This window comes from Vicugna pacos, chromosome 13, assembly GCF_048564905.1.
Source record: "Vicugna pacos chromosome 13, VicPac4, whole genome shotgun sequence".
In the NCBI taxonomy this organism is placed as follows: domain Eukaryota; kingdom Metazoa; phylum Chordata; class Mammalia; order Artiodactyla; family Camelidae; genus Vicugna; species Vicugna pacos.
Genome location: NC_132999.1, coordinates 57,246,247 through 57,274,055, shown reverse-complemented (window position 1 = coordinate 57,274,055; position 27,809 = coordinate 57,246,247). Strand labels below are relative to the sequence as shown.

General features: G+C 44.6%; 1 protein-coding gene and 1 long non-coding RNA gene across 4 annotated transcripts in view; one reads left to right on the top strand and one right to left on the bottom strand.

Moving 5' to 3' along the window:
• Positions 1-35: 35 nt before the first annotated feature.
• LOC140700977 (uncharacterized) lies at positions 36-14,545 on the bottom strand. 2 transcript variants are annotated; one of them, XR_012079745.1, is made up of 2 exons: positions 14,356-14,545; positions 36-1,375 (listed from the first exon to the last, which is right to left on the bottom strand). It is a non-coding gene; the product is annotated as an uncharacterized lncRNA (long non-coding RNA). The 2 variants fall into 2 exon arrangements; XR_012079744.1 differs by having other exon boundaries at positions 14,400-14,545.
• A 110-nt stretch (positions 14,546-14,655) lies between these two features.
• FHAD1 (forkhead associated phosphopeptide binding domain 1) overlaps positions 14,656-27,809 on the top strand; it is a 123,816-nt gene continuing 110,662 nt past the window's right edge. For both annotated transcript variants that reach the window (XM_072975338.1, XM_072975337.1), the window contains exons 1-2: positions 14,656-14,784; positions 18,729-18,835. In XM_072975338.1, the coding sequence (XP_072831439.1) occupies positions 18,743-18,835 (93 nt within the window). In that variant the 5' untranslated portion in view covers positions 14,656-14,784; positions 18,729-18,742. The remainder of the gene's footprint in view (positions 14,785-18,728; positions 18,836-27,809) is intronic.

The following is a 27,809-nucleotide window of genomic DNA, read 5'->3' as shown; positions in this document are numbered from 1 at the left end:
CCCACGCACAGCAAAGCCAATCTACTGAAACCGGGTTGTGGTGAAGGAAAGTGCCATGTTTATTGCAGGCGCCAAGCAAGGAGTCCAGGCAGCTAGGGCTCAAAAGACCCAAATTCCCCGATGGCTTTCAGGGAAAGGTTTTTAAAGACAAGGTGAGGGAGGGGGGTTGTGGGGGGGTGTGATCAGCTCACGGACACTCTTCTGATTGGTTGGTGGTGAGGTCATCGGGAGTCAACCTCACCAAGCTTCTGGTTCCAACCAGTCTGGGGGTCCACGTGCTTGTGGGCAGCATGCCGTTAACTTCTTCCACCTGGTGGGAGCCTCAGGCCCTGCAAAACAGCTCAAAGGACACGGCTCAGAATATTATCTACGGCCCTTAAGGAGGAACTAAAGGACCTTTGTTTGGTAGCTAAATTATTATTATTTAGTCTTGCCTGAATGTTTTCCTTTCTTTCTGTGTTTTCTCACTTTTCTGATGAAGTGTACTCTTTAGAACTAGGAGAAGCCTGGGAGAAGAAAAATTTTTCTACAGACAAGAGACAGATGGAGGACATGTGGGCAGAGGGGAGTGGGGGTCTGTTCTGAGAAAGCCCCAGAGGGTCCTGCTCAGTTACAGTAATACTGCAGAAAAATGGGGAGTGAGCTACATGGATATCTGGGTGCAGACAGATCCAGAAGGTCTCTCATCTGCTTATGCACATTATGAATCTCCAGGCAGATGCTGCAGGACATAGCATTTCCCAAACCATTTTGGCCACAGAATACTTTTTCCCCACAAAACCTCTTCCAGGGTCAGCTTTCACAGAGCACCCTGCACGGAATGGTGACTGAGCCAGTTCTGTTGCTTCTACAGGAGGAGAAAGGGCCCAGAGCAGACAAGGGTTGTCCCAAGTTCCACAGTTCATTGATGAAGTTGTCCGTTAGCTTTCTCACTGCATGGCATTCAGATCGCAGGTCTCCAGCGAGGGTGAGCCCAGCACCCGACAGCCGGCGGGGAGAACCAAGTTCACGGGTCCACGATGAGCCAGACAAACCTCCAGCTCAGACCTCCCTGTGTCCACTCTCCGAAAGGGAAGCTTGTGCCTCTGCGGGGAAGCCTGCACCCTCTCCTGACAGCTTCATGGCAGAGGGGCCGATGCATTCCAAAGTTCTTGCCACCTGTGGATGGTGGTTCGCGAGACTCTGTCAGATCACGCAGAGCCAACAGGAGAAAGCCCTTGTCACTTTGTAGCAAGGCAGCTGGCCTAGGAAACGCTCTCCGAGGTTGCCTGAAGCCGGGATGGTACGAGCCACGGAACATCAGTCTCAGATCCTGCAATAATCAGTGGAGAACGATGGCCAGGAAACCTGTCCTGTTTGGACATCGCAAAGCGAGCTGACCAAAGAGAGGAAGAGAAAGACACGGAAGTATGAGTGCACAGTATGTGGATGCAGATTTATTCAGAAAAGCCACTGGAGAGAACACTGTACACGCGCTCCAGACGCCATTAAAATGTAGCCCTTGCGGCAGAAGAGTCCTTGGGGCCAACTTGGCAGACTGCCAATTGTGCACCATCAAACCCCCCGGAAATCTGCACGTTCCAGGAAGGCAGTTAGGTGGATGACATGCTGGTACAAGCCAGTCAACCCCCAGATGCAACATGTGAGAAAACGTTCTCAGCTCCCAGTGACGCTGTTAAAGATTTGAGCCAACGCCAGAACTGAATGTTTTCACCTTAGATCAGTGGTTCTCAACCAGGATTGATTTTGCCCCGCCTGGGGGGCTTTTTGCAAAATCACAATGGCTGGAGAGGGGCTGCCACTGGTATCTAGTAGGACAGGGATGCTACTAAACATCCTACAATGCACAGGAGGGCCCCCACAACAGAGAAGCATTCTATCCACAAAGTCAATAGTGCCCAGGTCGAAAAACCCTGCCCTTGACAAAGGAAAATCCATTCTCTTGGGCAGTGTGGACTTGGGTCATGGAGCCTGGCCATCCAGTGTCAGCTCCAACAAAAAAAAAAAACAGGAAATGGTCATCCTTGGAGCTCAGCCTGAGTGTGGTACTTATCATTTTTCTGTTAAAAAAAGTCACTTTTACAAAGAATGTTTTCCTATCCGTCCCCAATCCAGAACTGTATATCTATTCTTCATGGTATAATATAAACAGCTATCTCTTCCCTTTTTCCTTTTCTCCTACCCCAGTCTCAATGCTATGAAGTGAAACCTGTAATTTATTAACTGTAATATCCAAAAAAAAAAGTAGGACAGATAATAGTAGTATTTACAAACTCAGGTCAATTTTGAGAACTTTTAAATTATTTAAAAGCATGTTTGGAACTAAAGGAGGGAGTATAACAAAAGAAAACAGTTAGAATACAATTCGGGAAGCAAAAAATGATGGTTAAGAACCCTTCTGGGCTATAGGTCTTCCTTATCAGGAAAAAACAAAACAGTGTCAAGTAATACAGCATGCGTCTCCAAAATAAGGTGGGATCAATACTGTGTGAAATTTAGGAGGTGTGTGGGAACTTTAAACCCAAGAAAATGTTCTTAGTGTTTTGCTCAAGATGTCTTATTTCAGAATGCATCCTTGACGATTATGTCCAGTCCAGAAAAATCACCGGCATCTAGTTTAACAAAATGCAAAAGAGAGAAAAATAATATAACAATGTGATAGCAAGCTTCTTCTTTCATGTTTTGGGTAAAATATGACCAGCTGGGAGCACCTGTGTTGGGAGGAGAAACTGTGTGAATACTTGATATAAACATGGGAATCAATGCATTCGCCTTGTCTAAATGCTGCCTCTTTCAAAGCTGAACAGCAACAACAACAACAAAAAGATAAAAGCTGCATCTTTTGTTTCTGACAAATTCGTTGTCTGCTTTAGAAATCAGATTCAAAGTACGAGTCTGCTGATTGACCTTTGGAGGAGGAAAGGACACAGCCTTCCAGCGTCTGCGGATGATCAATTCATTTTAGCACCAAATGGGTTTTTCGAAATCAGCACAAACGCAGCAGAGGAAAAGATGAAGAATAAACGTCTCACAGGAGGTGCTTTGAGTCGCAGAGCACAATAATATAAAAGGTAATACTAAGTTTATTCGAAGTGTCCATTCCATCAATTAAAATGGCAAAGAGGAATTGGGACCAAAAAAAAACCTAACTGCTATTTGTATAAAGCTTGATTTTAATATTTATTTCATACGTTAAAAAAAATTAAGACCTAAGATTTTTTTCCACTGGCCTGAAAGCAGTAAAAACAGTCCAGTAATCTTCCCTTAGGCCAGTAATAGAAAGGTCTCAGGGGGAAAAATAGGAGCCAGAAATAGGATCGAAGGGGGAGCAGTAAGAAGCCCATCAAATGGCTACATTCTATGGACAGGTTAAAAAAGAGACTATCCCATCATCCTACATATGGCTGAATTCTCAGATGTGCGCATTTTTATATGTACTTCCTTTCATCGAATAAACATAGAATTTAAAGGAATATGATTTTATCTCTATAAACTGCTTCAAGTCAGGGTTTCTCGAATTTGGCACGACTGACATTTGCAGCTGGAGAGTGCCGGCATGAGGGGGCAGGGCTGTCCTGTGCATCATAGGATGTATGGCAGCATCCATGGCCTCTATGTCCAGAATGCCAGTAGCCCCTCCCAGGTGTGACAATCAAAAACTCCAGATTCCTCAAAAAACTAAAAATAGACTTACCATATGATCCAGCAATCCTGCTCCTGGGCATATACCCAGAGAAAACTCTAATTCAAAAAGATACAGGCACCCTGATGTTCCTAGAAGCACCATTTACAATAGCCAAGACATGGAAGCAACCTAAGTGTCCATTGAAAGATGACTGGATAAAGAAGTTGTGGTATATTTATACAATGGAATACTACTCAGCCTTAAAAAATAATAAAATAATGCCATTTGCAGCAACATGGATGGATCTGGAGATTGTCATTCTAAGTGAAGTAAGCCAGAAAGAGAAAGAAAAATACCATATGATAGCTCTCATATGTGGAATCTAAAAAAAGGAAAAAGAAGACACTAATGATTTTTTAAAAAAACAGAAACAGACTCATAGACATAGTAAGCATCTTATGGTTACTGGAGGGAAAGGGGGTGGGAAGGGATAAATTGGGAATTCAAGATTTGCAAATGTTAACTAGTATATATAAAATAGATAAACAAGTTTCTTCTGTAGAGCACAGGGAACTATATTCAATATCTTGTAATAGCCTTTAATGAAAAAGAATATGAAAAGGAATATATGTATGTATATGTGTGACTAAAACACTGTGCTGTGCACCAGAAATTGACACATTGTAAACTGACTGTGTTTCAATTAAATTTAAAAAAATCGCCAGTCATTATCAAAATTCCCCTGGGAGGCAAAATATCCTTGACTGAGAACCACAGCTTTAAGTCTACTGGGAAAAAACACAGTCTGGAGAAGGAGAAAAAAACAGTATCACCTTGGTGGCAATTTCCATGTTTGTAAAAAGAAGATATTGATAACTGCCTTGGGTCATGGGACTGGAAGAATCAAGTGACTGAACTATAATGTCATATGAAGTGAAAATGCTGCAAATTTTAAGGAGTGTTTTAAGCAGGAGTGGTTCTCGAGTTCATCTTGTCCAAATTCCTTGTACAGCAACAGGAAACTGAGACCCAGACATGTTTGTCTTAAAGACCACACCAATGCAATACAAACATAAGTGGTGACAATTAAATACTCCATGGTTTCCACCTGGAAAAACAAAAACACAAGAGCCAACCTGCATGAATCCCTGAGATGGCACTGTATGAGCATCAAACCAAATAATGACTTCAGTGGATTGAAACCCATCCTTATCTTTTTAAATCAAAATCAAATCTTTTTAAATCAAAATCTCTCTGTTTTGAATAGTGGCATAGAAAGGGAAAGAAGCAATCATTTATTCTGCCTTTCCTGAACCTACTGTATTTTATGAAAAATAAACAAGTGGTTGACAAAGGAAAACTCTTCTTTATAAAAGAATTCTAGCTAATAATGACCAAAGGAATCATAATCAGAAAAAAATCACAACTCTGTGACCCCAAAAGAAATAATGGAACTCGGGAATGATCCTCAAAGGATGCTAAAACTATTGGGTAGAAAGTTGATGAGCTCAAGTGTCCATTGATGGATGAATGGATAAACAAAATATAGTATATACACATAATGAATTATTATTCAGTCTTAAAAAGGAAGGAAATTCTGACACATACTACAACATGGATGAACCTTGAGGACACTGCTATGTAAAATAAGCCAGACACAAGAAGACAAATACTGTATGATTCCACTTATCTGAGGTTCCTAGAGTAACAGATTCATAGAAACAGAAAATAGATGGGTGGTTGCCAGTGGCCGGGAGAGGGGAAAATGGGGAGCTGTTATTTAATGGGTGTAGAGTTTCAGTTTTACAAGACGAAAAGGTTTTGGAGATTGTTTACACAACAATGTGAATATCCTTAACATGAGTGAACTGTATATTCTTAAGCGGTTAAGATGGTAAATTTTATGTTATGTATATTTCATCACAGTTAAAAAGTATTGGGGAAAAAAAGCTGATGAGAACTTTGTAATGGATGGCTCAGTCTGTTAGCACTTCTCCCACTGATGAATCTAGGTATCACTAAAAATAGGATGACCAGACATCACGTGCTCACAGTGTGACGCAAGAGGGACCACATAGCATCACCTGTGAGGTTGTCTCAACAACAAAAAAGACTTTGATCTATTAGTTTAAAGGAAACACATGGAAGAGAGGAACAAATTAACTGAAACCAAGAAGAAGCAATCAGCCAAATCCAGGATGTGAATATTCTACGGGACAAAAGATTCAGTTTCTCCAATAAATCAGTGGCTGGGACAAAAAGAGGTGGGGGTCAGGGGGTAGGATGGTAGAAAAATAAACTGTTATAGAATAAAAGAGATTTCAGAGACATAACCGCATGCAATGGATTTTGGATCTTGTCTGAATCCTGGATCTTGTCTGAATCCTGATTCTAACAAACCAAGAGTAAAAAGATACCTTTGAGAGAATTAAGGAAACATGAGCAAAGACTGGATGTTAGATGATATTCAGGAATTATTTTTAGTAATTTTAGGTATGATAATGTCAAGGTGAGGATAATGTAAAGGGGAAAATCTTCCTTTCAGTTAAGAAGTATTTATGGGTGAAATGACACAACTTGCTTTAAATTAAGGACGAGAAAAGAAATGAAAAAAGATTGGGAAAATGTTAAAGCCAGATGATTGTTACATGGTGTTAACTGCACTCTTTTCTCTACTTTGTGTAAATTTCCAAAACCCCATAATAAAAAACAGTTTTTAATGTAAGCAATCCCAAAGGAATATACAGACACACAACACAAGCAGAGTGAGCAAATGAGGAAGTCAGGGCTTCCTGAGAATAAATGCCTGTACCAGTCTGAGGGGTTAATAGGTGCCAGAAATGAGAGGTTAAGCCTTGAGCCTTTGCAAAGTGTGCTAGCCAAGTCTAAGATGCCCATCGTAAGCCAGCATCCTCAAAGGTGCTCTACATCCTGGCAAGAGGAGGGCTTTTAAAATTTTTTTCCTGGACTTTCAGAAAAGGGAGCCTATGAGGCAATTTGTTGTTTTTAATGTGGCTCTGGAAGAGAAAATTAGTAATAGCCATGATAATAATGATGATGATTATCACCCTGAGGATTTGTACCCACACAGACCTGGAGTTCAAATTTACACTCCTTGTATCCAGTGGGAAAACTCCAAGTTGAGGAAATAAACACCCGTGGTCACAGGTTATTAGCATCCCTGGCATCCAGCTGAAACAAAAAGTCTTCCTAAGAAAAGCAGCCAGGAATCAGACCAATCCTGATTCCCACAGATTAAGTTCAATCACAAATGAGTTCACAATCAAATTACTAAGCATCTGAGAAACAAGTCAGTATGAGCTAGAGTAAGCAGCAACAACAAACAAGAAATTGACACACACCCCCCACTCCCACCCAAGGACTTCAAATGTTGGAATTATCAGATAACAGATTCTAAAATCACTGTGTGTTAAATATTTTTTAAAAGAAGCTTTTTTAAATGGACAAGGGATGAGCCTATCAAAAGTGGCCAGGCGTTTGTCCTCAGGCGTTTGTGGAAGCATAGGGAGAGCTACTTGACCCCTGTACAATTTGGCACTTCCAATCTGGTGGGAGAAACAGATTTGTTCACTGAATCAGATTAGGATGGGGACAAAAATTCAAGTGCTTCCAGAAGCCAGAGGGGAAATTTGAGCAGTACATTAGGCAGGGGGCGCATAGGCTGTATCTAAAGAGGGCAGCCTCTCCTGAGCCCTAGCAGATTGTTGATCTATATGTAAGAAGAGAACTCAGGTATTGCCATATGTTCCTATTTTCCAAGAAAAGGCATACATCCAGATATTAATGTAAATTTAAATAATCTGTACATGTTGGCCACTGTGGTAGCCATCTGGTGTTTTTGATACCTAATAACAACTCACCTGTCTTCTAAAATACTATCATGTTATGATCTCCCTTTGGGGACCATACCTTTCTCTCAGTCTCAATCCAGCCTCCTAAAGATGGTGTTGATTCTATTTGTCGCTACAGGGATGGGCATACGGCTCAAGCTTGGCCAGTCAGAGGATAGCAGTGTTCTGAGCCACAATAATTGGTTTAGGAACAGGTTTGTGACCCACTCAGAGAAAAATGAGAAGCAGTGAGGCCTTTGGGAGAGACTTAGGAAAAACATCTCATCCTTCCCCATGGAATTCAAAGCTGAGAAGATATTAAGGACTGAAGCTATGGCAGCCTTTTTGTGAACATTATACAGAGATTCTGTCTAAGGTTGGATCCACTTGGATAAAAGCATTACTGAGAGCTGGGGAGAGGCCAAGGCCTGATAAAATCATTTGGGCCTGAACCCAGCTGTTTCCTCTAGATTTTTCACTCATGGTAACCAGTGAATTTGCTTTCATGCTGAAGCCAATTTGAGTAAGTTTCTCTGTCACTCAGCAGAAAGAAGCTTCTCACTTCAGCAAATAATTAAAAGTCTCTTAACACACTGGAAAAGCCCAACAAACATGTCTGAGGGCTGACCATGGACCTCACTTTGCAGTCTCAGCACCTGGCCTCCCCTCTCCCTCTGTACTACTTACTTGGCCTCTCTTATTACTCATCTTTGGCCCCTATTCCCACTGCTCCTTCATTCTACCATACTCTTCTCTCCTTGCTCTACCCCCTGAAATCCTACCCATCCTTCAAAACTCAGGTCCAATGCTTGCTTTTTCCTTAGAGCCTTTCCTGACCCCCCCCCGACCCCCAACCCCCCAAGTCCCACCCCAGACAGAAGAATGCACCTCCCCCTCCATCCCCACGTCCCTCTGACCCTTTGCTGAGCACCTTCTGCCAAGGATGCTAATTACCCAGCAGCATTCCTGTCTCCCCTGCTTCTTGACAATGCTCCAAATTCAGACCCAGATTAGAAGAGATGATCTTTGAGGCTTAAGTTTCAAAAAAACAATCAGTTCTCAGGAGAAGTCAGAAAACATGGTGAAAGACGAGGATTTGGGTGAGCGATCGGAGAGAAAAGAGCACTTGTTCTGGGGAAAAGAGAGGGTCTGTGTGGAGTGTGGTGAGGAAGGAGGAAAACCCGGACATACTTAGGCCAAATGAAATGATTCAGAGGAAACCCAAGAACTGTCTAGAGAGCCACGAGGTCGATCTGCCTGGAAAAGACGATAAAAAGTGTGTGACGGGAATGACCCAAAACAACAAAATGCTCAAAACAGGTGCACTGTTCACATGTAAAAAGAATGCAGACAGCAGCAAGACGCTGAGAAACCTCCAGAAAACGAGGAAGACGGTGACAAAGGATGAGGTCACCTCAAACCAGATCAACTGGGAAGCTTTCTGTTGATGGAAAGAGCCCTTCTCAAAAGGTGGGGCTCGTGTTGGCTTGCCACTGACGGAAGCTCAGTGCACCGGGGCCTTCCGGAAGGAATTTGCTAGTCAACAAACAGACACTGGGAGGGCCCCAGGAGGCCAAGCAGTTGCCAGACAAACTGAAAGAGCCACCAAGGGTCACAGATCAAAGCAAGCAAAGTGTCTGTTCATGAACGGTCCCCGGGCAAGCGCTGTCTCCCTCCTCACTTCTAGCACCTGGAGGAGGTTCCCATGCCTCCTACCCCGGGACCAGTTCTCTCTTCCTGTGATAAAATGCCTACGCTGGACGGCATCCAATCAGAGCGGCTTGTAGCCTTCGCTGGGGAGAAAGCAGGTTGAGATTCTGGGCCCTCTTCCCAGAAGAGTACACACAGGCTGACACATCAAAGTTCGCTCCCCGTTTCACCAGCTCAGACCCTCCCTCGGGCCCATCTCTCGAAGAACAGCTCCTAAACTCATTCACTTAATCAAAAAAATATTTATCATGTGCCGACTGTGTGCCAGGTGCTGTTCTGGGCACCGGGGATACCGGGGTCCTTGCCTCGTGGAGTGTACCTTCCAGTTTATAGTCAAGCCTTCAAAGCATCAGAAAGTCTGACTGTGCAGCCCGGGGAAGTTGGTGATTCTGACGTGGAGCCAGCTTTAGGACCTGCTGTCCCAAGGAGCCCCAGGTTAGAACCCCCTTCTGCAAGGAGAGAGGGGGTGATTATGCGGAAAGCACGAGCTCTGACGGCAAAGCTCCCGGCCTGCTGCGGCGGTGGAGATGCACCAGCACTTTGGGGAAATGTTTGGCAGAATCTCATGAAGCTGGACGTATGCACGACCCTGAAATTCTACTCCTGGGTGGGTACCCGAGAGCTCTGTGCACGTGTGCATACCAATAGGAATATACAGTGGCCCCCAATGACCCCTGGTGTTCACACCCCTGTGTCATTCCCGCCCCTTGAATGTGGGCAGGACTGTATCTTACTACTCATCAACAGAAAGCCACAAAGGCGATGGGGATGTCATTTCTGTGATTATGCTACACAAGACTGTAACTTCCATCTTGCCAGGAGACTCTCTCTATTGACTCTCATTGCCCTTTGTTTTAAAAAAAAAATTTTATTGAAGTATAGTTGATTTACAATATTGTATTAGTTTCAGGTGTACAGCAAAGAGATTTGATTATACATATATATGTAATATATTCCTTTTAAAATTATTTTCCATTATAGTTTATTACCAGATATTGAATATAGTTCCTTGTACTATATAGTAAACCTTTGTTGTTTACTTTATATATGGTAGTGTGCATCTGTTAATTCTATCCTCCCAATTTATCCCTCCCCCTCTTCCCCCTGGTAACCATGTTTGTTTTCTATGTCTTTGAGTCTGTTTCTGTTTTGTAAATAAGTTCATTTGTACTATTTTTTAGATTCCACAGGTAAGTGATATCATATGATATTTGTCATTGGCTTTAATGAAACAAGCCGCTTCATTAGAGGCCCACGTGTCAAGAAACACCGGGGGACCTCTGCCTAATAGCCAGTGAGGAGGTGAGGCTCCCAGACTAACAACTCTGGGGGAACTCAATCCTGCGAAATGCCACAAGAACCGGGAAGTGGATCCTTCCCCATTTGAGCCCCAGATGAGACCACAGCCCTGGCCACACCCCCTGACTGCAGCCTGGGAGACCCTGAACAGAGCACCCAGCTAAGCAGTGCCCGGATTCCTGACCCACGGAAACTGTGACATGAGAAATGTGTGTTGTTCTAAGCCACTAATTTTGCCATAATTTATTTTGCAAGAATAGATAACCAGTACAGTGCCATGCAGTGAGGCGATGAGAATGAATGAACCACAGCTCCCTCGGACAACGTGGTCAAATCTCACATCGTCGCATCGTCGGGTGAAAGAAACTAGGCAGCAAACGGAATCTGATTGTTCCATTTACAACGAAGTTCAAAAACAAGCAGAACTAATCACACACATTAACCCGTTTAATCTTTACAGTTGATGCTGCTAACTCTCTCCACTTTACCCGTGAGAGAAGTGAGACACAGACAGAAAATAAACAAACAAACAGAGAGAAACCAGGCCCCTCAGAGGCGGGACCAGCACCCTGCACCTGCAGTTCTCAAACAGAATGTACAGACTCATTTCCACGGCAAAGCCCAAGGAACCAAGGGAACTGCCTTTGCTTGGCAAGAGAAGTGAATGTCCCAAACCAGCATTGTCCCTATGGGAAAAAAAAACTGGGTGTTTTCCCATTTTTCTGCCAGGGGACGGGGATGAGCACGGCCACAGAGGGCCTCACTCACCTGCTCTTCCTCTGCGGTTTGAATGTACTTTTGTGCGTCTGTGTGTGCGTGTGTGTACGTGTGCAACCACCTGCATTTCCTCAGCCTATAGGGTCAGGCTATTTCGGGACTGTGGATCCTCTCGTGGTCCTTTGCTCTCCCATGTGTCACCCTGCTCAACAGCCTGGCACTTCCTGCTCTTTGTGCTCGCTCTTTCTCTCTTTTTCTTTCTTCTCTCCTCTTCTAGCTCTTTCCCTGGCTCTCTTTTAATCCACAGAGGCTGGGCGACCTCCCTCCCTCCCTCCCCCTGCGGGAAGCCAGCATTCATTTCTTGTTGGACTGCAAGGGGCATCCGGAAAAAGCAACAGGCAGGTCTGGGGAGGGGGCGCAGTGGGTGGGCTCTCCCCCATCAAGGACAGCCCACAGAAGGAAACTGTGGCAGAGGTCCTGCAGGAAGGAAGCCCAGTGTGTGTGACCGGCCAGCGTGATGACAAGACCCAGATGCCCCCTCTCGGCCTCAGCCCCCTTTCTCTCCACACCTCAGTCACTCCCCGGCTTTCAGGACAAACAGGAGCCCAGCCTGCTCCAAGCTGAAAGAAAGCAGGTTGTGAATATGGGTGTCTTGTGGTTGTGACAGCTGTCACCTGGATTCCCCGGGGGAAATGCCTTCTTGTCACACTCATCCAGATTCAAATCCTGCCAGATTTTCTAGCTGTGTGACCTCGGGCACATACCTACCTCCCTGTCTCTTCAGCCTTATTTTCCTGTTAAAACAGGAGTAATTTAATAAGAATGCTGCTCATCATGACATTTCTGCAGAGGTCACTGTCTGGGTGTTTCACACACACCTGCTGCCTCGGGTGATGGTGAGGGTTAGCTGAGATGATCCAAGGGAAGTGCTGGACGGTGCCCGGCAGGTGGGAAGACCTGAGTTAACATTACTCGTTCCAGTATCATGAGGACAGCTGGGAACAAGAGAGCTGGGACCTGAACCCCGGCCATTCAGATGCCAGGGTTCCGATACTGATCGAGATACAGTACTGAGCCACCCAGCGCTCAATAAGAGTGATTCCAGGCATCACCAAGAAGCCCATATAATCTAGAAATCTTTTTTTTTTCCAGGGGCAGTATTTTTTACACTGCATCATTGCAGAGTACAACTCTCACTCAGCTCAGGAAATGCTGTCATAAAGCCATAAGTTATCGGAGTATTTTATTTTCTGTTTTGAAATTTAAATGGATGACACGGAATTAGGTTTCAAGACTTTCACACACCCATTGAGATGCCTGTGGCATCCTGTGAGGAGCCAGGGGTCCAATCAAGATTTGGCAATTTCTGCTTCAGAGAGTCTGAATGTCAGCTTTGTTCTCGGTTTAGTATTTCCTCATTGAGAGGTGGACTAATGCCTAGCAGGGGCATGGGCTGCTCCGGCATGAGGCCGGCCTGGGCTCCTCTGGGGTCTGGCTGACAGCAAGCAAGTTTCTGTTCTGCACGCACGCTGACGATACTAGGGACAAGTGTGGAGATGCGCGTGGGTTGAGGGAGGGTGTTCAGGACTCCTGTAGGGCCGTGGCTAGAGAAGCCTATGTCTTGGGGTAAGGAGAGTGCAGCTCAGCACCCAAGAGGCAGGAGGCAAGGCTGTGGGTGGGTGGTGAGGGCTGCCCCTGCTCATTCATTCATTCATGTCCTGTTTCAGGAACTGGTGATACAGCAATGAACAAAAGAGGAAAAAAAAAATCCCTGCCCTAATGGAGCTTATGTTGGTGGGGGAAGGAGGGGGCAGGTTGGGATGGTGAGACAGACAATAAAAAAGATAAATAGACTAAATAAAAGGCACGTTAGATGATCAGTGGTAAAACAAATGAAGTGGGATAGAGTGAGAGGTTTTTATTTGGTTTTGTTGTTCATGTTGATTTTTGAATTTGCCCTTTCTTGTTTTTTGGGTATGCTTGATTTTTAAAACAATTTAAAATAGGGTGATATTTGAGTGAACATCTAAAGGAGCTGAAGGAGATCCCTGGGGGAAGTACCTGCTGGGGAGAGGAAACAGCAAATGCAAAGGCCCTGGGGCAGTAATGTGCCTGGGAAGTTGGGCCTGACCCTCCCTGTTCCTCTGACTGTGGTCACTCCTCTTACTTCTCTAGGGTCTTTCTGGTTGAAGGGAGCTGACCCAGGCAGAACCTTCCAGGCTGACTGAGGGCCTGGAAGAGCTTTCTACGGACAGATTCTGGGGGAGGTCTCTGCAATTCAACTTTTTGGGGTTTTGCCAAGCCTGTAATAAGTACACAAGGAATTTGCAATAATGCAACAAATGCAATCCTGGACCATGCTCCAGACCTGCTTCATCAGAATCTCCCGAGTCCGTGTCAGGGAACCTGCATTTCTAAGAGCCTCTAAGCATGTCTGAGCATCTTTACCATATATTCCGCCCCACAGCGATTTCCATGATTTCTCTCTCTTATTCCTTCTAATTGACTAGGGTGGAGTCTGCCATCTTCCATCTTTCTTAGCTAAATGTTTTGAGTTTTTCTTGGGGCACCTTGTCAGTGTGCTGGGGAAACAAGGCATTCTGTAGGCAGTCAGCAGGGCTATTCTGCTCCCAGGCTGAAGGGTTTGGGCTGGAACAGGTGACAGGGGTGAGGGGAGATAGTTGGTATTTGCATGTCTTGACACACTCCATCCCCCTCAATCTTGTGTCTGTGGTTGGGGGGCTTCTTAAGGGTAGTGACTGATCCAGGTCAACACTGGAGCCACCGTCTGACACACTCAGGTGATGTTTGCAGAAGTAAAGAACAAACAGATGAGAACATCAGTTTTGATCAGTTTTGACAGGGAGGAAAGGAACAGTAGGGTTGTAAGCTTGTAAACATCCTTTCCCCAGCACATGGAAGAACCACTCACTCTTCCTAAATTGTTCCTTCCACCCACCCCTCTCCTATCTTCACCCCAACTCCCAGAAGTGGCTGTCCCCCCAGCTGACTCTATTTTCTCCTCTATAACAGCAAGAACTAGAGATTTGGGTGGGGCGGGGGTACTAACCTCCAACATTCTCCTGGCTCAGCTCCATTACCACCACCACCACCCCGCGCAACCTCTCTGCCCACCCCTATCCCTCAACGCACCCAGCCTGGAGCAAACGGCAGTAGGAAGGAGTTCTGAGTCTTACTTCTTCCTCGCTGTAAAATCTTGGACTACTTCTGAGACCTCTCAGCCTCCGTTTCCCCATCCGTGAAATGGGACTGGGGACCCCGAGGTAGCAGGTCTGGCACACCTCGAGGCGCTGCGGCTGGTTGTAATTCTCGGGGTGCTCCCCGCGCGCGGCCCCTCGCCCCGCGCTGCGCAGGCCACGCCCCTCACCGGCTCGGCCCGCCCCGCGGCGTTGCCATGGCGACGTGCGTACACAGGCCGGGCGGGCGCGCGGGGTGCGGGCCGCCGGCTGGAGACTCCGCGGGGGCGCCGCCGGGCGGCCTCGCCCCGGAGCGGGCTGGGCGCCTCCCGAGCCGGTCGGGCTCTCGGCGGAGGACGGAGCGTGGGCTTCTTCCTCCGGCCAGGTGAGTGCCGCACGGGAGGAGGCAGCGGGCGGATATCTGGGCCGAACAGGGCCAGCCCTACAAGGTCCAGAGCTTGAGGGGCAGGCCGGAGACCCGGCCCCATCCTGAACCCGAACTCCTCTCCGAGCCAGGCTGGGATCGCCAGGAGCACCCCAGAGGAGGTGCCCCAACACCAGCCCTTCCTTCCTAAGTGCAGCCCCCACCCCGTCTCCCGAGGTAGCCTGACCGGAGCTTCAGTCTCCTCCCTGGCACCAGCTCTGGGATCCCCTGGGGGTACGTACAGCTGGGATGAAGAGAGGAGCCCCTGTTTCCCCCGATTTATGGACAACACTCACCCAGTGGTCAGAGACACCCCCCCTTGCCTGCCCGCACCTTCTTTAAAGAACTTTGAGGCCGCTGGTCACTGTGTAGCCCTCAAAAGAAATTTTGCTGGGATAGCTCAACGCTGAGCCATCCAGAGTGATCAGGGGGAGAGCAGCTGCCTGAAGCTCTTTTGCTCTTTACTGTAACGAGTGCTTCAGGGCACCGAGTAAGAACGAAATTCACAGGCTTAAACACATTCGAATTACAGGGGAGTAATGCACAGGGCAAGATTAAGGTAGAGAAATATTGTCTAACCCCAAGGCTAAAGAGAGAGAATTTAGGTTTTCCAAAAGGTCATCGAGGATAGAAACTGAAAGGAAAAATGAAAGGTAGTTACTAAGATTCCTAGCCAGCTGGCTGCACTGACTTGCTTTGAGGTATCGTTTGTATTTTCATGCACTCAGCAAGTGTTTGCCAAGCACCTACTATGTGTCAGGTACTGTCCCCCGGCGCTGGAGATGGTGTATGTACAGAAGTGTCAGCAACTGCAAAGGGTCTGAGGTTTTACCCTGTTTAAAAGTTAATAAGTCAGCCTGCCCAGTTTATAGATGCTGGCAGAACATGGGAGACTCCTGGGCCAGATACAAAGAACTTTGTTCCTCACAGCACAGCAGGCACCACAGGAGCCAGAGCTTAATGTACACGCTGGTTCCCCTTGCTCCAAAATTCCCTCAGGGTAATGCAGAACAGCCAAGGTGAGTGCTGTGCACACAGTGGGTCTGTGTCCCAGATAAGGGACTCCAGACTGGAAACCGAAATCTTTGAAAGGGGCTGCTAGCAAACCTGCCCAACTTTTGCCCCAGAAAGAATCGTTACCTTTATTATCAACGTTACCTGTATCCTCCCAGGCTGTTTGTTGTCATGCAAGCATCCTCAGAAAGATAGTGCAGGACAAAAATCTGTCAATGCCTTTGCCCTGAAGATGGGTACAAAACACAGGGTATCTATGAAGAATTGCCTCCCAACAAAATCAGCACAGTTCCAGTTTTCAGGAAACCCAAATTTTAGTGAAAGAAACAGCAAACACAACTAAATAAAGGAACAAGAAAATGTCAGAGAATGATAAATACGAAGCAGGAAACACAGCAGAGGATATGATAGCAGAAGAGTGACATGAGTGAGGGCCCCTTTAGCCTGGGTGGTCAGGTGGTTACCACGAGGGGGGGCATCTGAGCAGAGAGGAGGCATCAGCCCTGGAGACATCTGGGCTGAGAGCTAAAAAACAAATATGCACATGATCCAAGTTTTGAGTTTGTCTGGTGGCATTTCCTGTGGTTTTCCTGTAGAAGAGACATTTCTCGAAAGTTTTATGTTTTAGACTAATTAGGCTTGAATGTGTTGCTTGAGAGCGTGGTCCTCTGCAATCGAAGATGAGTAACTGATGATTAATAACTGGTGGCAACAGAGCAAGGTCACCTGGGAAGAGGAAATGTCTTTTCCCCTCTTTTAATAACACTGAACTTAATAAAATTTCTTTCATGTTATATGAAAGCATCAATATTTCTGGGGCACTCACAGGCCTCAGTGTTTACAAATATAAACTGTCTGGCTTACTTTTATTTCTCTTACCCCCACGAGGGTCTGTTTTTCCTTGCAGAGGATAGAAGGCTGGTTTCAAGGACTTTCTGTCCTTGCATGTCCCAAGCGTCAACAGATAGCACAACTCCCCCACCCGACTCTACCCCACCAGCAACAATGGAGGTTTGTGCAGTGGTTCCATACAAAGGCTTACTATTGTGTGGCCTTAACCTCTTGGAGGCTCAGTTTTCTCATCTGTAAAGTGGGACAACACTGACCCCTACCTCACAGGATTGTTCTGAGGATGAAAAGAGGCAGCGTGTGCTAAAGGAGAGCACAGTGCCTGGCACTTAGCGGGGATGCAGTAAATGATGACAGAGATGTTGATGGAAAGCAAAGCCAGACCGGAGACCCTCTGCGATCACACCTAGAAGACTTTTGTTTCTGCCTACGGTCCAACAACTTCACAGTTCAGTGACACTGCAGTTGAAAAGAAGAGACTTTCTCTGACCCGACATTGAGACGGAGGACATCACACTGTGTAGCTGGACATCTGTCAAATCAGAATTCAAATATCATATGAATTATCATCAACATTTGGGAACCTACTGAAGTCGTTTAAATGTTTATGTTTTAAAAAACATATAGAACTTACTTTGAAATACATTAAAACACAAAATGGATGGATGAATGGGTGGCTGGATAGATAAGTGATAAAGCAAACAGCAAAACAGTTGCAGAATCTGAGTGATGGTTATATAGGAGTTCACTATACACTTCTTCCAACTTTTCCGTATGTTTGACATTTTCATAATAAAATACCAGGAAGAAAATATTTACAGAGTCCTGACCATACAGCCAAGCTACCATCTTAATACTTCGTCTTTAGAAATCTTTCTTTTTTTCCTACCTAAATATATGAAGAAATGCAGTGACTTAAAAACAAAATATCTTCTAATGTCCATTTCCTTGATGACTGACGCTTGGCACTTTAAGAAGCTCTACGGAAAGTGAGGGTTCCTTGAAGCAAAGTTTGAGAAGCCCAAGATTAATAACAGTAATACTCACAGTCGGACAAATGTGTGTTTAGTGCAGCAATCACCGTTTTAGATGTTTCACCTATATTACTGCATTTAGTCCTCACAAAACCCTCTGGGATACAGAGTATTATTAACCCCATTTTACAGATGAGGAAACTGAGGCATAGAGCGAGAATAAGAAACTCACCCACGGTCACAGAGCTAGTAAGTGGTGGGTTAATAACACTGAACACTAGATTATGTCAGGTAACTAACCTCAAGCTAAGCTTAATGGGAGATAGAGATTATCAGTGGAATTCGTATCTGTTGTTGGGTTGTTTTTGCTATTGTTTGTGTCTAAGTTACATAAAAGATACCCTCTGATTATCAGAACCGAGCTCAACTGTACTAGACATCACTGTTAAAAAGACAGGCTTATTGCAGAAACATGGGTGGCCCTGGAGAAAGTCATTCTAAGTGAAGTAAGCCAGAAAGAGAATGAAAAATACCATATGATACCACTCATATGTGGAATCTTAAAAAAAAAAAGAAAAAGAAAAATGAAATTACTTATAAAACAGAAACAGACTTAGAAAACACACTTATGGTTACAGTGGGAAGAGGGTGGGAAGGGGTAAATTGGGAGTTTGAGATTTGCAGATACTGACTGGTATATATAAAATAAACAAGTTTACACTGTATAGCACAGGGAACTATATTCGATATCTTGCAGTAGCTTATGGTGAAAAAGAATATGAAAATGAATATATGTATGTTCATGTATGACTGAAGCATTGTGCTGTACACCAGAAATTGACACAACATTGTAAACTGACCATACTTCAATAATAATATTAAAAAAAGGACAGTCTTAAACATCTGCATAAATTTAATTGTGATCATTGTTAAATCTACGCATCCACTCCCACCTCTGCTGATTTCTCCTTTGGACATTATGGCGTATTTCATTCATTCTAAGTATGATGTTGAATAATCAGAGGACTGTATTTTTCTAACAAAGTTTTTCCTGGACACCTTTTACAGGGAAAGCAGAGAATATGAAAGCGTATCTGAAGAGCGCAGAAGGCTTTTTTGTCCTCAATAAAAGTACTACGATTGGAAAGCATGAAGACTCAGACCTTGTTTTAGAGGTAAGACCGCTTCCTGCCCGTTCCCCGCCCCTCCCAGCCCCTCACCCCATCCAAGTCCCTTCTGTTCTGTGGACTCCGACCTCTCCTGAAGTACAACCTCTGGCCCACAACGGCATCTTTACTCTGTGTGCTACCGATAACCAGTTGCTTAGCGTGCTGGGTTTCCCTGGCCCACGTGGTGACAGTGTGCACGATGCAGAGTGTGACGGGCCATCTGTCCTATGCCGACCACATCTGCCATGTCCACCCAGTGTCCCCTCACCAGCAGCCTGATGGGACGGTGTGGAAGGTGGGTGTAGACCTTCACCTGCTCCAGGTGTGGTGCCCACCTGAGGTGCCCAGCCTGGGCAATGGCCTCTCACCCTTTCCAGAGCTTCTGGAGATTGTTGTGGGCCTCTCAGAGCCCACCGATCTCCCGGGAGTAAATCAGGGTAAGCCCTGGGTGTAACCTCTGCATCCTCTCATTTTATCTCACTCTCCAAGTTAGCTGTGGTTTGGTCCACAGCCCCAGCTCCTTGACAGACAAGGATGTTGGAAGAAAGTAAGGTATTATAGAGCAAAACAAAACAAAACAAAACAAAAAACAATGGCTTTGAGTCTTTTAAAGTATAGAAGGGGGTTAAAATATTGAAGCAGAAAGAGAAATCCAGTGGAATCTCCCTCTGACAGTGAAAGGTGAGCCTCTCTCAGACCTCAGTCGAAAGATTTTTAATAACTTTTTTATTTTGAAATCATTACAGATTCACAGATAGTAGCGAGAGAGAGTGGTGCAAGGCATGTGTGTAGTTCTATGCCATTTTATCACATGTGATAAGGGTATGGAACTCTTCCATCATCAAAGGTCTCCCTTGTGATATTCCTTCATCCTCACAACGCCTCCTCCCACCACCATTGCCAGACCCTGACAACCACTAATCTGTTCTCTGTCTCTATAATTTTCATCATTTTGAGACTGTTACATAAATGGGGTCGTATAATCTATGACCTTTGAGATTGAATGGGCATACCACTGTATGTGTAACCATTCTCATACTGAAAGACATTTTGATTCTAGTTTGGGGCTGTTACAAATAAATCTGCTGTAAACATTTGTATACAGGTTTTTGTGTGAACCTGAGTTTTTATTTCTCTGGGATAAATGCTTAGGAGTACAATTGCTGGATCATATGTTCATATTTGTTTGGTTTCTAAAGAAACTGCCAGACTCTTATCCAAGGTGTTGGTACCATTCTGCACTTCTACCAGCAATGTATGAGTCATGGCTTCCCTGCAGCCTCACCAGCAATTAGCATTAGCACTTTTTTTAAATTTTAGCTCTTTTAGGAAGTGTGTAGTGATATCTCATCAAGGTCTTCACTTGCGTTTCCCGAATGGCTAGTAATGTTAAATGTCTTTTCATGTATTTATTTGCCTTCTGCATATCCTTTTTGGTGAAATATCTCTTTATGTCTTTTGCCCATTTCTAATGGGATTTTTGGGTTTTTTTAACCGTTGAGTTTTGAGAATTCTTTACATATCTTAGATACGAGTCCCTTGTCAGGACTCGTGGTTCGCAGATATTTTCTCTTGTCCATAGCTAGTCCTTTCATCTTCTTAACAGAATATTTTATGTAGTCCAATTAATCATTTTTTTCTTTTATAGATCATGCTTTTAGTGTCATGTCTGAGAACACATCACCTAGTCCTTGATCTTGAGGATTTTCTCTATGTTCTCTTCTAAAAATTTTATAGTTTTATGCTTAAATCTGTGAACCACTTTGAGTTCACTTTTGTGTATGATGTGAGATTTAGGTCAAAGTTCATTTTTATTGCATGTGGATATTTAGTTATTCCAGAACCATTTGTTGAAAAGACCGCCCTTTCTCTGTTGAATTTGCTTTTATGACTTTGTCAAAAATCATCTGGCCACACTTGTGTGGGGGCTATTTCTGAATTCCCTGTTATGTTTCATTGATCTGGGTGTCCACCCCTCTACCAGTGATTACTGTAGCTGTATACGTCTTAAATCAGGTACAGTGATTCTCCCATTTTATTCTTCTTTTAAATTTTTTTAAACTTTTTCCAATTCTTTTGTCTTTTCATTTACATTTTAGTATAAGCCTGTCTACATACACAAAATACTTTGCTGCCATTTTGGTTGGAATTGTGTTTAATCCTATATATCAATGTGAGTAGAACTGATATCCAACTATGCCGCCCTCCAATTCATGAACATGGTTTATTTCTCCATTTATTCAGGTGACTCTTGATGTCTTTCATGACTGTTCTGTAGTTTTTAGCATATAAATCCTGTACATGTTTTGTTAGATTTACACTTAAGTATCTCTCAGTTTTCTGGGTGATTGAAAATGGTATCATATTTCTAATTTTGGTATCCACATGTTCAATAAGAGTATACAGAAATATGATTGATCTTTGTATGCTTGTATGGCGTCTTGCAACCTTAACTATATGTATTTCTTTATAAGGGTTTTTGTAGATTTAGAGGATTTTCTACATAAGCAATCATGTCATCTGCAAATACGGACAGTTTTATTTCTCCTTTCAGAAAAGGATATCTGAATGCCTTTGATTTCCTTTCGCTGCTTTATTTTACTGGCTAAGACTTCCATCCTCTGTTGAATAAGAGCAGCATAAATCCTTGTATTTGCTGGTTCCTGATCCTGGGGGAAAGCTTTCAGTCTTTCACCATTAAGTGTGCCGTTAGCTGTTGGTTTTTCATAATGTTCATTTTTATAAATGTTCTTATGAAGTGAGAAAGTTCCCCTTCGTTCCTAGTTTTCTGGGAATGTTGATCATAAACCTAACAGATTTAAAAATAACTTCATAAATCTCCCCTTGAGATTCTCATCTACTCTGTTCAGTGTGCAAAGTGGTGGGGAAAAAAGAGGAAAAAGAAATGCAGCTTCTCCTTTATCATAACAAAAGACAGATCCTGGGTAGTTTTATTTCCTGTCTGGCCAAAGTAAAGACCAAGATCTCTGTTTTGAACCTGACTATGATGTTAGAAAACTGTTGTAGTTTTTTTAAGTGCAGGCTTTGGAGATAGACAGATCTGAGTTTGAATCTCATTAGGCTACTTTGTGGCTGTGTATCTTCAGGTGAATTACTTAACCACTCTGAGCTTATTGTCCCTGTCTAGAAAGCTCTTACTCACAGGGTTGTTGTGAGGATTAAGTGAGAAATGCACATAAAATACCTGGTACGTGGTGCGCTAAGTAAATGACACCATGGTCGTTATCATAGTCTCCTAAAACTGAGAAGAATCCTCAGAGGTGCACAGGATTGAGATGAGGGGCCACTGATATTAACAGGCCGTTTGGAAAAGGAAACTGATGAGGACAGTTATTAAACAGGCAGAAATTGAGTTGCATTCATCATATAAAATTAACTGCTTACTGCTCCTCGGGCTTGTTTAAGAAATAAGTCACCACCGCCAGCAACAGCCACATTGATTTATGAAGGAATCAGCTGCATTTCCAGAAGCTGGAGCTTATTTTGACTCCCTAGAGAACAGATAATACATGGATTGCCAAGTGTTTCATGAATAGACTTTCTCTCTCTCTCTTTTTAATGGCGGTAATGGGGATTGAACCCAGGACCTCCTGCATACGAAGCACATACTCTCCCCTCCGCCCAGTGAATAGACTTTTGATGGGTACTTCTGTCCTCTCTTAGACAAATCATCTTCCCAATGCCTAACTGGCCTTGGGAGAGGAGATTTGCTCGAAAAAGTGGTATAGGGGCACAGGTTCATTTTGAAGAATTGAAACCTGCAAACATATCAACATTTTCCAGTTTTATAAAACAAGGCACGGTGAAAATTGCCCCTCCGCTGACTTCATTGGGCCTTTCTGATTAGAAGAATCACCTTTGATCAGCTATAAGCCATCCTGAGGAATAATTCAACAGTCAATTTATAGTTTGTGTTATTTGTGCCACTAGAAGTCATTCTCTTAAATAAAATTCAGAAATAAATATTAATAAAAAGTCATCCTTGATATCACCCGGAGGTTACATCTCGCAAATAAAAAAGATTGTTTTACTTACCTGGGTAGACCCTTAAGAATAGGCAGTCATGCTTCTAAAGATGTATACTCATAGGCAAGGCTGATACACTGGGTTGATTGTTGGTATCATAATGTTTTGACATCATTTACTTTTTCTGATAATGAAAGGTAGTTACATGCTTCTTGTTTTTCAAAGGGGGAGAGAGCCAAATATAAGGAGAAAAATAAAAGTCACACGTAACCATTTGGCTCAGGGAAAATCAATATTGACATTTGCAGGCTTTTCCCATCCAGACTTATTTGCTGTATCCTGTAAGCAACTTGGTTCCCTAAAGGCAATAGGAAGCCTGTTTCAGCCAGCCTAGGTTTTACTGTTGTCGTCACTCATTCATTCCATAATATTTACCTGAAGCCTCAACACTGACGCAAGCTTCAGTGTATACAGTGATGGCAGGATCAAGCATGGTTCCTGCAATCAGGAAGCTGCCAGGAGAGGCAGACATAAGTCAAAGTCATGTCCAACATTGGCTCTAGAGGAAAGGAACACGGAGGACAAGGAGGACTTAACTAACAAGAGGAGATGAGAATGGCATATGCAAAGGCCCTGGGGTAGAAAAGCATATTACAAGCACAGAGGACTGAGAGAAAACCAGTGTGTCCAGAAGTCAGAGTGGGAAGGAGGAGTGCTAATAGACAAGTAGGCCTCCTTCATGTCACCATGAGGATTTTGATCTCTATCTGAAGAGTAGTGGGAAGAAGGCACTGAAGGATTTTAAGCAATTGGGACACTTGCCATTGACCATCCTGGCTGCTGTGTGCAAACAAGCAATTAGGAGCTCTATTCAGAATCTCCCCTCTCCCATTTCACACGGCTCAAAAGCCTCAGCCTTGCTTGTTTCGGAGCTAAACCTTGTGAATTATAATTTATATGATTTGATGTGTCTTGTGAAGTGTAATTTTTAGAGTTGGATATGGCTGTCATTTAAAATCTGCTGAGAAAGAGGCTCAGTTCTTCCAGAATGAAGAAATACCATTGGTTGTTGGATTTTCCATACGTAAGAGTGCTCATTAAATATGGACCCCTAGACATTCTGACCCAGTTGGTGTGGGGTAGGGGCCAGGAATCTTCACATCTATGTGCTCCCCAGGTTCAGGTGGGGGGATGGGGTCCCCTGTAATTGGTTCCGGGGCCACACTTTGAGAATCCCAGCATCATTCTCCCTCCCTCTCCCTTTGTGATCACCGGTGCTTCTTTCCTTCTGATGTTGTAGGGACTCCTGTGTGTGTGTGTGTGTGTGTGTGTGTGTGTGTGTGTGTTTATCATTTCAATAAACTTTGTTTTGAGGAAAAGAGAAGTGAAGGTTAAACCTAGAGGGCTGACTGACCCCCTCCCAAGAACTCACCCAGTCCCACCCTGGGGACGTTCAGGATCCCCTAGAAGACTGAGCTATAAGAGAGCCCAAGTCAGGGCAGTGCGGTGGCTGGGAGGTGGAGATGGAGCAGAAAAACAAAGGGCAGAAATGTCAGGGGGATGAAATGCTCACGCCTGCACCTCTGCCCCATGTGGACAGCTGGCTCCTTCCTCCACCACTGGTGGAGCCATCTCTCCAGCACATGGCAGCCCTTCTTATAGAGAATCTTACGGTCGCGGAGCCAGACTGAGCTCACAACACACCAGAACCGCTACAGCCAGATGACTCTAGTCCCTTTGCCTGGCACCGGCCAGTTCTGGGCTGCCTCTTAGGAAAGAACCGGAGCCCACATCATAAGCTTGTTTGTTATTATTAAACAAAGCTGCTATGCTTCTCCAGTCGTTTGTGTCATTTCACGGGCAGGCATGTATGTCTGCTGTGTCAAAGGTCACATACATCCGTAACTCTGACGGGGGTGGCCAGATTGCCCATCAGTGGTTTCCAGATGTGGTGTCCCGCCAGCAGTGGACGCCTGGTTCTCACTCCCTCCCCAGCGTAGGGTGTTGGACACCACTGGATCTTCCGTGATCTATGAGGTGCAATATGGTACCCATGTAATTTCCATTCATGTTTCTCTTATGATGAGCCAGTGCCTACATTTTGAGATGTAAGGTGACAGGTGGACCTGGCCTGGATGAGGAATCCTATCCCTGCTCAGCTTCTGTGGGGAAATCCACTGAATGGAACAGGCCTGGGGTGCACTTCCCGGCTCCTCCACCTGCACCCGCCCACTTGTCGTCCCGCCTGGCTCATGCTCCCATCCCCCAACCCCATAGCCTCCCCAAGCACTGCTTGCTCTGGAGGTTCACCTATCTGGTCTCACTAGTCCTGGGAGAACTTTTTTCTCCCCTTTTGGAGAACGGGTGGTGAAGCTTGGGCAGATTTCATTGGTCAGTTCCCACCACGGCAACTGATGGGCTTACTTATTCCCTCCGTCAGGTGCAGGGCTTCCAAGAGGAAAATGTTTAGCAAAAAGGGTTAGACCATCGTCTCATTTTTCTCATGTTTGTATTGTGGTAAAATACACATAACATCAAATTGACCATCTTAACCATTTTTAAGTGTGCAGGGCAGGGCCTTAAATATATTCACACTGTTGCTCAGCCGTCACCCTCATCCATATCCAGGACTCTTTTCATCTTGCAAAACTCAAACCCTGGACCCATTAAACAACTCCACATCCTCCCCCACCCCTCACCAGGCAACCACCTGGCTGCCTTCTGTCTCTGTGAACTTGACTGCTCTGGGCACCTCATATAAGGTATCTTTTTGTGACTGGCTTCTATCACTGAGTATAACGTCCTCCGGGTTCATCCACATAGTAGCATACGTCTGAGTTTCCTGGCTTTTAAAGGCTGAATAGTATTCCATTGTGTGGTTTCACCACCTTTTGTTTATTCATTCATCTACCGATGGGCACTTGTGTTGTTTCCCCCTTTTGGCTATTGCAAACAATGCTGTGAACATGGATGTGCAAATCTCTCTTCAAGCCCCTGCTTTCAGTCCTTTTGGTTAGATACCCAAAAGTGGACTTGTTGGACCACATGATGATTTTATTTTTAATTGTCTGAGGAACTGCCATGCTGTTCTCTGTAACAGCTGCACCAATTTTCTCACCAGCAGTGCACAGGGTTCCACTTTCCCCACACCCTCCCCTCTCCAATGCCTGTTATTTCCTGCTTTTTTTTATAGTAGCCATTCTGATGAATGTGAGGCAAAAGAAAGATCATAATCTTTTGAATAACATAAATAATATAAACCACTACAGCATACATTTATAGACTACTAACTGTATCTCACATGGCTTCATATATATTCTGTATATGTTCTGTATATATGTTTACAGAATTATATCCTCAAAACAAGTCCTGTGGGGTAGGAACTATTATTGTCATTATTATCCTCATCTGAACATGTGGAAATGGACTCAGAAAGGTTAAGTAACTTGCCCAAAGCACACAGCTAGCCGGGGGAGGTAGGGCTGAGTTTCAGACTGACTCAAAGCTTCTCAGGAAAGAAGCTTCATTCTTTGAGTGTAACTTTAGGAACTTCTAATATCTAAATATTGGAAATTACTTGTAAGTTAACTGCGATAATTTGACTGAGCTAGGGAAATTTCACCATGTGGAATCCTGAATGGGAATGGACAGTGAAATGTGAAATGAACAAACGTGATCCTCATTCAGACAGCAGGCTGAGGTGGCGCCATCTAGTGGGTAATTTGGGTAAAGGTGAAATGGTGGCCGGGTACTTTCCCAGGAAGAGGGGCTGGAGGGTGATAATATCATTACTGAGAGGGGAGGAGGCAGGATTCCTTGAGTGAACATTTCAACATCCAGGAAGGACCCAGGCAGTTTGGGGCCTGGAGATGAACCAGGGGTTGGAAATACACATCTGAGAATTGAGGGGGTGGTAGAGGGTCCCCAGCCTGTGGACAGAGTGAGGAGGAGATGGACATACCCTAGAATCCTGGGGGGCGGTGGCATCTGAGGGGCAGGCAAAGGGAGGGGAGCCCGGCACGGAGACCTGGGAGTAACCAGGGAGATAGGAGAGGCTGAAAACTGTTGCCAGGCCAGGGGGATTCATAACAAAAAGCTGATGGTTCCCGAGGGCTTGCTTTGTGCGAGGCGCCGTTCTTTGCACTTCTGTGTGTATTGACTCATTTCATCCTTACAAGGTAAGGCCTAATGTTTGACCCATTTTATAGATGAGGATGTTGAGGCAAAGACAGGCTGAGCATCCTGCCTAAGGTCACAGGAGGAGGCTGAGGCGCTGGGAACCATGCTCACTTGAGCAGTCTGACTTCACAACCAGCCTCTCCCTGAGGCCTTCCCAGTCCTCTGGGCTCTCCCAGGGAGACTGGGAGGAAGGATCCAGCTGCCGGGGCCGGGGGAGCAGAGAAACTTCCTCTTTCCTTCCACTCCTAGGCTCACTGTTTCACCAGCGCCTGGCCATTTCCTCAAATCCTCATTCTTTTGAAAACCTCATTTTTTTAAACTTTTTTTTTAACTATTTCTGCATTACATCCCTTTCCTGAGGCCATAGAGGGCTGGCTGGAGGATGGGATAGCCAAGAATCAAAAGGTTAAAAGATATAGACCAAACACACACACACACACACACCAGTTAATTTCAAAAACGTTATCCTACAAATTTGAACATTACCTTTTGTCGGTGCTATGAAGCCCAGCTGATCAGACTCATTTTTGCAGCTCCGGGAGCACCTGCAGAGAAGCAAAGAAACACGCCCAGGGCTGCACAGCTGGAAAGTGGTAGAAGTGGGGCTTGAACTCAAGGCTTCTTAACCCCAGTGCCCATCCTCTTACTCATAATAGAGAACATTTTGCATTTGCTCAATGTGCCAAAGTTTTCTTCCAAGTGCTTTTATATGTGTTGTCTCATTTATACGCCACCAGTAACTTACAAGACTGTCCTGTTGTCACCCACATTTACAGATGAGGAAACTAAGGTACCAAGAGAATAGGTCACTTGC